At 41.9% G+C, this 15,089-nt stretch overlaps 1 protein-coding gene across 3 annotated transcripts in view; it reads left to right on the forward strand.

Annotated features, from left to right (window-relative positions):
• Positions 1-15,089, forward strand: part of Focad (focadhesin) — a 290,677-nt gene that overhangs the window by 47,222 nt on the left and 228,366 nt on the right. For all 3 annotated transcript variants that reach the window (XM_005352710.3, XM_026781891.1, XM_026781889.1), the window contains exon 5: positions 11,084-11,188. In XM_005352710.3, the coding sequence (XP_005352767.1) occupies positions 11,084-11,188 (105 nt within the window). The remainder of the gene's footprint in view (positions 1-11,083; positions 11,189-15,089) is intronic.

Below are 15,089 nucleotides of genomic sequence, written 5' to 3' on the forward strand. Positions count from 1 at the left end.
TCTCTCTCTCTCTCTCTCTCTCTCTCTCTCTCTCTCTGTCTTTCTGTCTCTTCCTCTCTCTTTTCCTCTTCCCCTGCCTTAAACCTTTGGCCTCAAATTCACTATATAGTTGAAGATGACCCCAGTTCTGTGTTTCTCCCTCAAGAGTGCTGAGATTAAAGATGGGCACAGCTGTGCTGTCCTGTTTATATGATGCTGGGGATTGAAGGCAGGCTGGAACCCTCGTGCATGCTAGGTGAGCACTCTGTTAAGTGAACTACAGCCCCAGTCTGGTCCTTCTTCCTTTATTTTTGTAAGGGAGGCTGCTGCCATGACTCAAGAATAGAGATGCACATGGGTATCAGAGACAACTTAGATTATAGCTCTTGTATTTCATTCTTGATTCCTGCTACAGACTGACATTTCAACTACTTAGCTCACAGGCTATTGCCCACTTCTGGCTTGCCATCTCTTACATGTGTAAGGAATAGCCTGGTTAAGTGAGAATTTCAGATTTCTGAGGGCAGGGCCTGAAGTTAGATAACTTGGCTCTGCCAGGACCTGTGGGTATTTGTTTCCTGGGGCTGCCATAATGCCTATAAACTTGATGATTTAAGTCAACAGAAATATGTTTTTCAATTCTGGGTAACAAAGTCAGCAAAGGCTCGGGGGTGGTGGAATCTGTTCTGTCTGTCTTCTAGCAACAGATGAGTTCCGTCTCTCGGCTTGTGGTTACGTAACTCCAGTTCTGCCCTGTACTCTCATCTGCACCTTTGCTATGTGTCTTCGTCTTAGATATTCCTGTTCTTTCTTTTACAAGGATGTTGGTTATTAGGTTTAAGACCCACCCAAGGCGGGTTCTTCTTGTGGTCTCTAATTAAATTAGTAAAGATGCAAGTCTTATCAGGCTGTTACATAGACAGGCATGCAGGGGATTAGGTCTCAGACATGTTTTTAGAGGGTCCAGTTTAAGTCTGTACCAGTAATGTCTTCATTGTACCAGAGTGCAGTATGGTGAGGTCTTAATGTCCCACACAGAAAAGAGACCTTGATGTATTCCAAGAAGCTTTCTTCACAGGGGTTGATGACCTGGGTGGCTAGACCTAAGGTCAGTTCCGAGGTTGATCTATGAAATCCACATGCATGAACCCAGACACACCTCCCTGCACACGCAGCAGTATACACATGAACATAATCGTGTACAAACACTCACACTGTATACACATGGAAAAACAAGATAGAATAAATTCCTTCAGACCAGAATAACAACAAAGAAAACAAGATCAAAGTAAAGAAAAGCAGCCTTAATTGATTACTGCTTGTGTATCTAGCTATTTCTTCATAACTTCACACCTTAAGGTTCCTCATTTAATTTTCAGGAAAGTCCTGGGCAAGGGGTGCTTTTTCATGGGCAGTACAGTGTCCTGTTATTTGAAGACACATGATACTCGATTGATGCTTCATCTTTTGATTACCTAATAACTCTAATTTTATCAGTTTTTCTTTACTTATTTCTTAAAATAATGCTATAAGGAGGACTTTTCCAATATTTACTTTGGTTACTTAAAATTACAGTTTATAGATGCCAAGTGGGACAAGCGCTGACACACACGCTTTTATACTGAAGGCTGGGGCTGTAAAGATGGCTCAGGAAACATTGACGAGCAGGACCTGAGTTCAGTTCTCTTCACACCTCAGGAGCCTGCAGTATCTGTCACTCCAGTCTTGGTGGGCACCCGCTCTCCACATGCACACAGTCACACGCCACATTCACACCCACAGAGATTTAAAATGATAAAGGTAAGTCTTTAAAGAAATCCCGAAGAAGCATTTTTTTTAAAGCGTCCTTTGATGTGCCCAGTTAGACTTTCTTTTATAAAAATTGTAATGGATCGTTATGGATATAATTATGGCTTTAAGTACACTTTAAAACTCCCATTCTATTGACCCTCTATTTCTAAGGTGGTCTAGATTCACTCTCTGAGAGCAGACTGCTAAATAAAGTCTAAAAGCTCGCATTGTTCAGTGATTTTCCTAGATAACAAATGTGTTCAGCTGGGAGGGATGGAAAGAAAATAGCATCTTGTGAAAGGTGCTTCTTGTAGCTGCTCTTATGTTACTTTGCAGGAGCCATCGAGTATTGCAGATCTCCCTTTGGAGGTATTTGCAATGTGGGCGATTTGGGTACATAGTTGATAGCCTTTAACACAGATGTTGAGTTTTAATATGCCATCTGAATATTTATTCTTATTCTCTCTGGAATCTGAATAGTTTCAGTGTTGCAAGTATATGGATTGAGGTTCAATAAATGAAAAACAATGATAACAACAATAACAAACACTGCCTTCCTTCTACAGAGTTGTCTCATTGTTCGATAATATATGTATTATATTGATTATATTCCTCATGTGTTTATAATTCTTTCATTGTCTACCTGTGCAGTCCTTGAAAGGATGGCTGTCTATGAATACAGCCAGTAATACTGTTGTTGTTAATTGAAATCAACCCACTAAATAATGAATTTGAATACCACATGCATGTGTGGTCACACCCACCTGTACAAAATGGTGACAACAACCTTGAGAGGGACGTGTAAGCTCCTTTCAAGCACAGCAAAAGGAATTTTAAAAGCAGTGTGACCATTCTACTTAGGATTTGCTTATGTAAGTGGCAATCATATTAATACATTTCTAATTGGTAGGGTAGTAGGGGTGGGCCAAGGCTATAACTTTTCCATTCTTGGGCACATCTGGACAAGTCCCAGGCTTTGTCCTTATTTGATTATCACCTATTGTGGGCAGGGGGTAGTGGTTAAGGGGTGGTGGTTTGCCCAGGCCTAGTACTTGCAGGAACTGAGGCCTAGTTCTTATCTGAGTTATTAGGGGTCTGCCATGATATTTGCCTGACCCTCTCAAATGCTCTTTAGGGTAGAGGTGGTAGCTACTTCTATAAGATATGAAAGAAATAGATTTAAGTAGTTTTGAGGTGAGGTGTTTGAATTGGATTAAATATAAAGATGCCTGGAAAAAAATATGTCAAGAATAGCACCCTGATTTCACGTTTGTATTTTCTCTAGACCAGTGGTTCCCAATCTGCGGGTTGTGACCCTTTGGGGAGGTTGAATGACCCTTTCCCAGGGATCACCTAAGACCGTTAGAAAACATGATATTTATATTACAATTCATAACAGTAGAAAAATTACAATTATGAAGCAGCAACAAAAATAATTTTATGGTTGGGGTCAGCACAACATGAGCAGTTGTATTAAAGGGTTGCAGAGTTAGGAGTGTTGGAACCATTGGGCTGGACATTAGAGGACCAGGTGTTGGAAAGAGCACTAGTTCAGATCAGCACATGTTGATTATGAGGTCATTCAGATGCTGAGGAGAGACGGTGGGCAACTGGTGGTTATCCCACCCCCCTTTTTAATGATGCATCGTGAACACATTCTACTATGAATATACTAGGCATAATATCTAATCAGCTCTTTTTTGCCCTGATTAAAGTTTTTTGCTTTGCGTTGTTAATTAGCTGTTCTGTGTACCTGAGATTCACACAGCTTGCTTGTCTAAAAGCTAATTCCAATTCCTGAAATACTCCTCAGAAGGCTACTTTCTCAAGTTTAACATTTAAAATTTTTATTCATTTTTTTTTTTTTTTTGCTGAAGGACTATTTTATTAGAGGTTGACAGGATAAACAGCTGGGCAAGTGAACTAAAACCCCTGGTAGGCTCTGGGAGGAGGGAGATGGAGAGAAAGCCCAGACACCCAGACTTGAATAATCACACAAAAGCTATATTAATTACAACACTGTTTGGCCCACAGCTCAGGCGTATTCCTATTCTTACATCTTAAATTAGCCCATTTCTATTATTTTATATTTTACCGCAGAGGTCATGGTTTGTTACCTCACATTTTGCTTCTTGGGTTGCTACATGACATCTGTCTGACTCTGCCTTCTTTTTCTCTGCATTCAGTTTAGTTTTTTATATTCTGCCATGCCATAGGCCAAAGCAGCTGCTTTATTAACCAATGGTAATAAAACATTCACAGCATACTGAGGGGAATCTTGCATCATGGAGTTTCAGAGAAAGCATGCTTAGGCTTTGGCCAGTATCAAACCACGAGAGGCAGAAGGGAAAGTTAAGCTTTTCTCAGAAAATCAGGTGGGCTGCATGGACAAGGCTCTGTAAGTGGCTGCCAGCAATGCTTTTATGTTTGTGGCTTAAGACCAGTCCTTAATAAAAGATATAGTTACCTTTAAATTTTTGTTCATAGTGTTTATTTAGGAGCTAGCCAGATGTAATCTATTTGTGTTCAGAGTCCTTCCTCAATTGAGATTATAACCCCCTCCCTAACTATTTTGAAATGAATTTAAAACTTCACAAACACACGTAAGCACTTGATACTGAACCTCATCCTATACCTCTGTCCTCCTATCCTACTTTTTTTTTAAACAACTAAATCAAGTTGTTCATATGGTTTTTTTTTTTCTAATTCCAAGAAAAGGGTGGGCACTTTTAAGCTGTGAAAGTAGCAAGTGGTAAAAAGTTTTTTTTTTCTGTTATTTAAAGGGAGCCTTGGATATTAGTGCTTATTATTAGAGCTTAAAGGAGAAATCCCAGGGCAGGCAAGCTGTAGATCTTGGCAGCCTTTCTGAGAAGAATGGAGGAGAGAGAAAGTGATGTTGTTAGTTAGGTTGGCAAGGAGATCAGCCACAGCGACTCAGAAAGTCAAGTGGCCTCAATGGAAACCCCTGATGTTTTGTAGAGACTAGGGGGGATTGACTGAAGTTTTCTGTCCCACCAGGTTCCACAGACATTTAGCCCTAAAGAAATCACACAGAGGTCTACATTTGTTATAAACTGATTGGCCCATTAGCTCAGGCTTCTTATTAACTAATTCTTAATTTGCCACATGGTTTGGTATCTTATTCAGCCAGGCAATCACATCTTGTTTCCTTTGAGGCTGGGTCGCGACTGCAGACTGCAGTTCCCAGAATTCTCATCACTCCACCTCTACTTCTGCCTGGTCACCCTGCCTATACTTCCTGCCTGGCTACTGGCAGGCAGCATTTATTTAAAATATAAGTGACAGGGTACATATCATTGTCCCACAGCAAGGGGTCAGGAATTTACGGAGGAAAAGTGCATTGAAGGGATAGTTATTCTGCCTATCTCTTTAGCATGGCTTATGGTGAACACCCCTCTCTCAAGGGTAGTCCCTTGACTAGGTGATTAACCTGCCCAGCTGGATTAAACTCTTAAGGAAGGAGACAATGCGATGCCTCTCTCCAGAAGTGGATTCCAGTCTTGGCTGGGCGGTAAAAACTTTCCTTATTGGCCCTTCAATGCTACTGTAACACTCAGGCCTCTGAAAAGATAGCCCTGAGGTCACTTAGGATCGGGATTGAGAATTTACCAACACTTATGGCATTTCTCCTCCTAGCCTGCACAGGGCCAAGGCTTACGGTCTAGGGCATAAATTCAGGCCCCACCCCTAAACTGTTTGTCTCATTTCTGTGTTATGTGCTCGAGGTTACCCCCTCTGAAGAGGAAACTCCAATTGCCCTTTAGGAAATTGGGGATGCCATTTAATCTGGCCTCTTTCTGTTGGGTGAGGTCATTGGGTGTGGTAGTTAAGACGTACCTCCAATCGTCCTATCCTGGGGACTTTGAACATGCTCCAGTGGTTACATTGGTCTAGCAGCAAGATGCAGGGAGGGAAAGAAGTCCTTAACTGTGCATGGATGGAGAAGAGGGAGAAGTAAAGGTAGGAGTTCCTATCCTCACAAAACCCAGGGAGGAAACCAGGAGAACTGGGGCCAAGGACGTGTCAAAGTCCCTTAGAATCTCTGCTTGGGCTCATAAGAGCCTCTTTCCCACCGGCTCCTCCTCATTTTCCCCTTGGATTTCAGAGGCGGGACTGGAGAGATGAGCTCAGGATCTACTCTTAGGCACTTCCACAGCTGTTGGAGCGGCAGTGTGAGGTTCTTCAGGTGCTTGGTCCTTAGGGAAGTGTCTGTAATATCTCCAGATGACATGACAAATCTTTACCAGAAATTCTGAGCAGTTCAATCCTTTTGTGGTTGCTGCATATTACTGGAGAAGTTGAGACATCCCGTTTTGGGATTCTAGTCTCATTAATAAAGAAATTTAAGAACAGACCCAAAAGAAAGCTTAAGAACAGTTTTATTAGAGTTTCCTGGCAAGGCAGGCTGTAAATCTCAGTAGCTGCCAGGAGGAGGAGGCCAGAGAAGAGAAAAAGCCAGGTCAGCGGCATGGTGGTCAAGCAGCCACATGCTGGGAGGGGAGCTCCAGAGGAGTGAAAAAGCCCAGAGTATCATAGTGAGCGGGCTTAGGCCCTGGACAACATCCAAAAGAAAAGGCAGAAGAAAGTAGAAAAACTGTCCCTTTCTGGGTCAGGACTCAGGTGGGCAGATGCAGTCCAGCCACATGATGCTTATAGGGACTCCTGGAAAACTTGCCCCCCCCCTCCTTTTTTTTTTGGCAGGTGCTGATGAAAAGTAGGAAGCATCAGGACTGTGAAGCCCCACCAATGTTAGCTTGAAGGAGTGATTCTCTCAAGGCCTGGTCCTAATTCACCCTGGGATGTGGAGGAGCTGGGGATGTATGGATTTTTAAGCCAATGCCAGTGAAATTAGAACCTTATTTTTAACATGAACAAAAGTTTCTATGCATGCCCCTGCCAAGTGTTTAAAATTATTCTAAAGCTTGTTTTTCCCATGTGATATAGATGGACATCTTTCCATCAGTTTACAGATCTGCTTGAATCATTACTAACAAGTTGAGACTGTCCTGTAACGCTAGGTTCGCCATCGTTCAACTAATACCCCGTAATGCTAGGTTTGCCATAGTTCAACTGTTTCCCTACCAGCAAACATGTTTTCTTTCTTTCTTTCTTTCTTTCTTTCTTTCTTTCTTTCTTTCTTTCTTTCTTTCTTTCTTTCTTTCTTTCTTTCTTCTCTCTCTCTCTCTCCCTCCCTCCCTCCCTCCCTCCTTCCTTCTTTCTTTCTTCCCCTCTTTATTTCTGTCTTTCTTTTGAAGATAGTTCAGTACAGTGTCTTCCTTTGAGTGTATGCAAGGTCTAACAATAGAAGGGTTTCTGGATGCAGACCATATGTGATCAGGGCATCTTCATTTAAAAGTTCTATAGGTACTCTAACATGGCTTTCCACAAAGGCTGAAGCAGTGTTTGCTCACTGTGAAAGCATGTATTTTCTCACTCACTCATCTGCACTGGGTGTTATGAATCTTACTCATTGGGATTATGTGGCTATATTCAGTTGTTTTCCTTTTTTATGTATATTAATCTTCTGTCTATCATCTAGGTTATAAATATTTAGTCTCTCACTGTAACTTTGTTTTCCTTAGAATCCTTCTCATAAGTTTCTTCAAACTGATTTTAGTTACATGTTGGTTTCTGTTTATTCTTTTACTGTTTACTATTGTTTGAATACTTATAATCACTTCTTAAAAATATGGTTCTTTTTTTATTCATATTGATACCATACTTTTTATTTACCAAATCTTTATTCTGTCTGTTTTTATTAAATAGGTATAACTTGCATATTGTAAAATCAGCCAGCATTTTAAGATACTGAGTTAGCTGATTTTTAGTACATTTTCAAGAGCATGCAATCATTATGAATGATCTTTTTCTTCTTCTGTGCTAAGGACTGGAAGACAGGACCTCAGACTTGCTAGGCAAGTGATTGTCACAGAGGGGATACTTCTCAGTCCTGTCATGTAGGATGAAGCAGCACGCAAACTTTACTATCTTTTGTAAATTTGCATATTTGGAAGAGTCAGATCCTAGGGAGGCTCAGAGGAGACGAGTGGCTCTGAGTCACTTGACTGAGGCTAGACAGTCCCATCAGTTGTCCAGCTGATGATAGAGCAGCTTCAGTCTTATGACTGAGGCTAGACAGTCCCATCAGTTCTCCAGCTGATGATAGAGCAGCTTCAGTCTTATGCTGAAGGGGAGAGTGCTGGATGGGAGGACTCTCTCTCCTGGTGGCCCAGGTTCCTTACAGGCCAGCCCCTTAATTCTGAATAAAATAAATGGATGCGGAATTGTAAAGGAGCAGTCTATTTCAAGGTTGTGGGTCTTGAGATTACTCCCTTCTAAGTCAGAGAGATCTGGATATTTAGAGTAGCAATCAAGATTGTCAAAAGAATGACAGCAGTCCCAATGGCCAGAGCAGTTGAGACCTCCATCATCTAGGGAGGCCTCCAGGAGGTGCAGGCAAACCCTCCTGAGACAGCATGCATTTACGCTTTTGTCTTGACCTGTCTCAGGTGGGCTGCTCTAAGGCTGTAGCCTGTCAACTTGCAGATATCCACCTCATCAAGAAAAGGGATGGGCCTCGGTCAGCAGCCATGTAACTGTAAATAGCTTTCTTGTGAAGCAGCCAGTGAGGAAACATCTCTGAACCTCTGTAGATCATCCTGCACCTCCCATGGCTGTGTAAAGACAAGAATGCCCCCCCCCCCTGTGTTTTGTGCTCCCAGCAGATCCTGTGACTGCCCTGTGGAGTCTCTAGACCTGTCCTCACCTGTTCTGTCACCACCAAAGCGGAGGCTCTCAGCTAAAGCTCAGATCCAATCCAGTCAACATTTTATTGAAAGGCTTTTGTGGGTCTGTGGCCCTGGCCCTGTTTTTCCCACGCATCCTCAACCCCAAGTGTATATCAAACTGTCTGTGTTAGCATGAAGTATTTCCAGTAGCTTTCTCTTATAAAATATAATATACTATGTACACTATAAATTCTTTTATATACTATAAAATTTTCTCTGTTTCATTTTATTGAGTCACAGTGAGATTAATTGGTCATTTTGTTGAATGAGGTAAAGTACCATGAAATTGAAATAATCATTAAGACCGGGTATGTGAGCATGGCTAATCCTTGACAATCATCCAAGAACATGCATAGAAGACATAATCTTGTGTGTGAGAGAGTGTGTGTGATAACAAGCAAGCACGTATGTGAGTGAGCCTGCCTATTCGTGTGCACATGAAAGCCAGGGGTCAATGTTGGTATCTCTTACTCAGTTGCCCTCTATGTTTCCCCCCCCCACCTTATCCTTTTGAGTGAAGAGTCTTTCACTGAACCCACCTCTTCCCTCTACCCCATCCTAAGTCCTGGCATTGCAGACGTGCACTGCCATGTCACGTTTGTGGGTTCTCGGTCTCCAAACCAAGGTCCTGGGCTTGCACAACCAGTACTTTACCTACTGAGCCCTATGAGAGAGAATCTTTGCTGGAAGGCTTTCATTTAGTGTGGGGGCCTGTCTATAGTAGATTCATACAAGAGATACCCCAGACATGTGCGGTCCCTGTCACAAAGTATTTATCTGTGACTCTTCACTAGCACGGGCATATTAGAGGGTTCCTATGAAAGGAGAAGATGACTATTGAAAATATCGTGGAAAATTCCTCAAGTGGAAGGGAAATGTTGACAGTCCCAGAAGAATCGACTTAGTAACTGAATCTCAGGAGTGTCAGCAGCAGTGCTGTGAAGTGGGACATGAGCTATGCATCTGAGCTACAATAGTGCTCGAAATTTTCTGATAGATAGGGGCAGAGGTGGCTCAGTGGTTAGGGGCACTGGCTGGTCTTCCTTGGGGCAAGGCTTGATTCCCAGCATCCCATCAGACGACTCACAATTACCTGTAACTCCAGCTCCAGGGCTTTTAACACCTTTGGCCTCTGCAGGCATGCATACACACAAATAATAAATTTATTTTTTCCTGGTAACCAGATTAAAAAAGTATAAAGAAACTGATAATGCTAATTTTAATACCGAACTTTATGTAACCCCAATATCAAAATCTTGTTTTATGTTTCTTTTTTCTGATTTTTCTTTAAAAATTATCTTTACGTGTATGGTGCTTTGCATGCATGCTATCTGTGTACCACATTTATTTCTGATGCTCACAGAGGCTAGAAAAGGCAATGGGTCTCTCGAATTGGAATTCCAGATACTATGTGGGTGCTGGGAATCAAACCTGAGTCTTCTGGAAGGAAGAGTAGCCAGTGCTCCTAACCATCTCTCCAGCTCCTCATTCTTTCTAATTGAATTTGTTTCCCCCCTCTTTTTATATTTAAGTCTTTAAATCCAGCATATGTTTTATATGCAGAACATCTGGATTTGGACTAACCACATTACCTGTGTGCCTAGTAGCCAAGTGTGGCCATGGCTGTTAACTGCTGTGGTCTATTATATAGTCAAATCCTTTGCCAGATGGAAGATTTTAAACGCATTAAGACATACAGTCAGTCACAGCTCATGTAAATGCCCCGTATCGTGGGAAATGTACATCTTGTCCTAACCCTAAAGTTAGTGTGGATGGTGAGTTCTCTGTTCTGAAGGGTAAATGCCCAGTGACATGTTGGGCACTTAGGAAAAATATTAGCAATCATGATTTTTAAATTTACTTAAAAATTAGTAAATGATTTTATTTCTAAGATTTCATTCTAGTTTGTGAGATATTTTAAAAGGGTACTTTTTTGATATATTTGTCCTATTTCTTACAGAATAAGGAAAAACTTTAAGGTATATTCCTCTTTTTATGAATTTTCTTTCAATGGCTTTTGTTTTGCTTTAATTGGTGCCCTGGCCCACTCTTTTGCATGGTTGATCCACTTCATAAGTCTGGTTATTTTCCATGGTCTGCAGATATTTATAAATGACTTGATCATTTATTCTGGGTAACTGATGTGGTCACTGAGTCGAATTATGTGGGCTAATGTTTGCTTTTTTTGCTGATTGATTTCCCCCAAGTGTGTGTAGGGAGGTGATTGATAGCTGGTTTGAGTCTTTGAGCATGTTTTCCTTTTTCATATGTGGGTCCTGACTGGGCTGAAAAGTGCCCACTGTTCAGTATGGGTGGCAGACTCCCAGTGGCTCCAGAATGGTGGGTTTGGAGGGAGGTACGGCTCGTTAGAGCACTTGACTAGTGTGTGTGAGGCTCTGAATCCAATGTTTAGCATCACAAGAAGGAAAGGCAGCAATAAGCACCTGCTTAGCATATTCTTTTTCAGTTTGGGACATTTAGCATATTATTATATTTCTTTACAGGAATATGCCTGGTTTGATAAAAGCCCTTGTGAAATTATTACAAATCCAAGCACTAAAGGAAGGACAAAATGGGGAGAAGGACATTCGGGATATATACACTATCAGGTGAGTCTTCTCTACTGTTGTATTTATTTCGTTTTATTTGAACATTACATTTAGTGTGTGCGTGCACACGTATGTGCGTGCATGAGTGTGAGTGTACATGCTTATGAGTCTGCATGTGTGGGAATGTGCATGATTGTATGTGAGTGTGTGTGTGTGTGTGTGTGTGTGTGTGTGTGTGTGTGTGCTTTCACAGAAGCTGGAGGATAACCTTTGGAAGTCATTCTCCCCTACCACTGTGAGCCCAAGAATCAAACTTAGGACATCAGACTTGGCATCATTACTCTATTTCGCTGTTCTTTTCTCTCCCTTTCTATTTAAAGGAGCTTTTATATCATCAGCTAGATTAAGAACAAGATGTCATTTCTTAAGAATTATTATGTTTTCATCCAGTAGGATATGCACACAGAAATGGGTCTTCATTTCTCAGGAAGTGACTGTTTCAGAGACACAGGAATGAAAGAGTTGAGCACATGCTGAGCACCCCCAGTATGGGTTTCCGGGGAGCTTCTTTGGCACAGAGATCTGTTACTCAAAATCGAAGTGACTTTTTTTTTTTTGCTTTAGAATATGTAACTGTCCGTGTGTGTCATCTGGCACTTGGTAGGTGGAAGCAGAAGAATCGCACTTGGGAACAGAGGAGACCTGTCTCAACGCTAACAACATGCTACTACTGTTTTCTCCCAGGACTGTAGAAACTGAAGAGCTCACTGAGCAAATGTTTTTAAAGCATGGGTGTCGGGAGCAGGGGGGTGGGTAGGGCAGGAAGGCAAGCTTCTTTCCAAGGAAAGTAATAGGAGACACTTGTTTGCAAGTGCAGTTACCCAGGTCAGTGACTAGTGAGGAATCACATTTGCTTTTTCTTTGTCATCTCTAGATTGTGATAGGGTGAGTTGCTATAAAAAGAAAATACAAAGCAGTAAAAACAGAGTGCACTGGGCTGTCATACTCAGTATGTGCTGGTGACCTCACTTATTACCTGCCAGCTCCCAGGAAGCCCTTTCTTAACAGAAGGGCTTTCTGCAAGGGACCCAGAAGATGTGCGCGATGAATTCATATTATCTCAGGAACAAAATTTTCGTATTTCAAAGAATGAAGGCAGGGGACCATAAATAGGGAGTTGGTTTAGGGGTTGGAATTGGAATGGCTTATGTGGCTTGTAGTGCTTTGAGCACGTGTAGTAGAGTTGACCGTAGGCAGGATCTCTGTGGGCATGTCTGGAACAGTGTTGCCTGCGAGTTCCATGTGCTTGTAGTGCTTACTGCTTGATGGTCAGTGACCAGTGTCTGGTCCTGCAATGTTAGTGTTGCCTAGGATCTTTCTCGTTTTTGTGAGTGTATTATCTGTGGCTTCTTAAGCTATTTTTTTAAATGTTAGATTTGTATTTTATTTATTTTTCTAGGCATGCTTCCCAATGTCTTTAAATATATAACAAAATGTGGCACAATATCTCATTAACTTTTTTTTTTTTTTAAGCCCTGACTGGGTTGGAACTCCAGTGTAGACCTCGCTAGTCTTGAACTTACAGATATCCATTTTCTTCTGCCTCCTAAGTGCTGAGATTAAAGACATTCATCAGCACACCCATCTGCACTGAAAATACTGTAGGAAACAGGTTTACAGCGCAAGTTTTACAAATGGTTTTATTTTTCTTCCCCCATTACCCTCTCCTCCCTTTCCTCTTTTTCCTTGTTCCTTTTCCCCTTTTCCTTCTTTCTTTTAGCATGATAGCAGTGCAAGCCTAGCTTGCAATTTCTTTTTTATCTATTACCCTGAGCAGAATTGATCCTGAAGAGTTGGTGAGTCGATCCTAGTATTTCTGGAGAGGCACTTGCAAACTCCATCTTTAAAAGAAATTCAAAATTTACTCCTAAATTTCTGGGATAGAAAATAATTTCATGTTATTGTTGTTCCATTATTTACTCATTTTTCTATAGAGAAACTGCTAAGGTTTTTAATAATCCTGTATGACAGTTTTATTGGGATATAATTCACAGACCACGTGAGGGATACACTTAAAGTATACAGTTCAGTGGTTTTCATTCACAGTTATGCAATTATCACCGTAGTCAAATTTAGAACATTTCTTCCTTCCCCAAAGACATTCCTCACCCCATTAGTAGTCAGTTTATATTTCCCTCCTACCCAGCAGAGCATTTCAGATCTTTGGTTCTCCATATTGCCTGCTCATTAGAACCACCTGGGCATGCTTCAAAAGAAACAAATGTAGCACCATCCAAATACTTCACCAGGCCAGAGTCTCTGCTAGGAGCCCTATGCGTTTTTAAGTACTCCCAGGTGGTCTGGTTCTCGGTGAGTAAGTGGGGCAGCAGGCTGCGGACTGGTGTGTACACTACTTAGCCCTGGGCCCTGCTTAAGTCTAAGGTGGACGCCAGAGATCTGACAAGCACCCAGGTGATACTGTTGCTGCTTGTGCTCCCGCCCACTGTCACAAAATAGCAGTCACTGTAGCATGAGCAGCACCTGGAGACTTGTTAGGAGGCATCTGCTCGGGCTGCACTGTAGGCTGCCTGAATCCGAGTCTACATTTTGGAAGATTTTTGTAGGTAGCTCACGGACTCATTAACGTTTAAGAAGCACAAGTTTAGATGATGGTGATGTGAACCATTCTGCGCTACTGAAACAGTATGGTTATTCTTATTCTCATACTGGTTGTCCTTACTGTGTGTGACTGACTTCACTCACCCGCCTTGCCTCACCTCTGTCTCTTCTGTAATTCACTCTGTCTTACAACTTGTTCTTTTCAACGTAGTCTTATTTTCTCAAGGCAGTAGGTATAAGGTGTGGCTAGGGAGCCCAGTTTAAGGCACTAAAGATAAATGGGTATGTAAGGTTTGCCTTCAAATAGCGTGGCACACTAAGAGGTCCAGGATCAATCATCCGAGTTGGTAATGTTTATGGAGAGCCCTTCTGTGAATGGCTGTTTGGCGTTATAAATCTGTAGAGTGTAATCGAGTGTATTCGAGCCTGAAGTTCCCCCAGAGGGGATTGCGGAGGGCAGGAGCAGAGGAAAGGAAAGACTGGCGTGCAGATTCCCCTCCAGAGAGCTGTGATTACCTGAGCCAAGCATAAAATTGTCAAGCTGCTTTGGAGCCTTCTCTGCCACGTGCTGGTTAGCAGTATCAACCAGCCTTGCAGAGGCAGCTGGTGAGCTCGATAGAAGACATGAGACTTGGTATCGACTCAGAACTTCAGTGAGAGGCACAGGATTAATATAAAACCATAGTATGGCATATAATTGGCATTTTGAGTATAAAGCTAATCTGTATTTTTCATGATATTAAGGACTTTGCCACTTTGTAGCTGTGTTTTAAAAATGTTTGCTTTTTTTTTTTTGTTCAAATGGCTGGTTTATTTGAATCATGATGACACAGAATATGTGGTCATTTTAACAGGTCTGTGGAATGGCTTATAGCATGCAGGTGTGGGGGAGAATATGTGAGGACCAGGACCCCAGTGAAGCTGATCCTTCTGTTGGGCTCAGCGCTCAGTGGTTCTCAAAGTCTATACACATAAAGAAGACTTGAGAGATGCTTAGAACCACGGCTGCTCCGAGTTGCTTGTCGAAGAGTCTCATTCATTCCATAGTTTTCAGTGACTTGGGAGTCAGCAATTTCATCCAGTTCCTTCCTGATACGGATGTAGGTCATTTTGTATCTCACACTTAGAAAGTCTTCCTTCAGGCCCCAAGAACTTGATGGCACCACATACGGGCTACCAAGGCCCAGAAAGTTTAGGATAGAGGGTATTTTGAGTAGCTTAGCCCCACCTCCTTTCTTTAGTATGACATGTATGCTCCTCAGCTTCAAGGAACCAAGTTTGTCTTACCACATTAGTCATGTACAGTGGAGAGGCTGGGAGCAGAGCTATAGGATGATTCTAA

This window comes from Microtus ochrogaster, chromosome 10 (assembly GCF_000317375.1).
Source record: "Microtus ochrogaster isolate Prairie Vole_2 chromosome 10, MicOch1.0, whole genome shotgun sequence".
Classification (NCBI taxonomy): Eukaryota; Metazoa; Chordata; class Mammalia; order Rodentia; family Cricetidae; genus Microtus; species Microtus ochrogaster.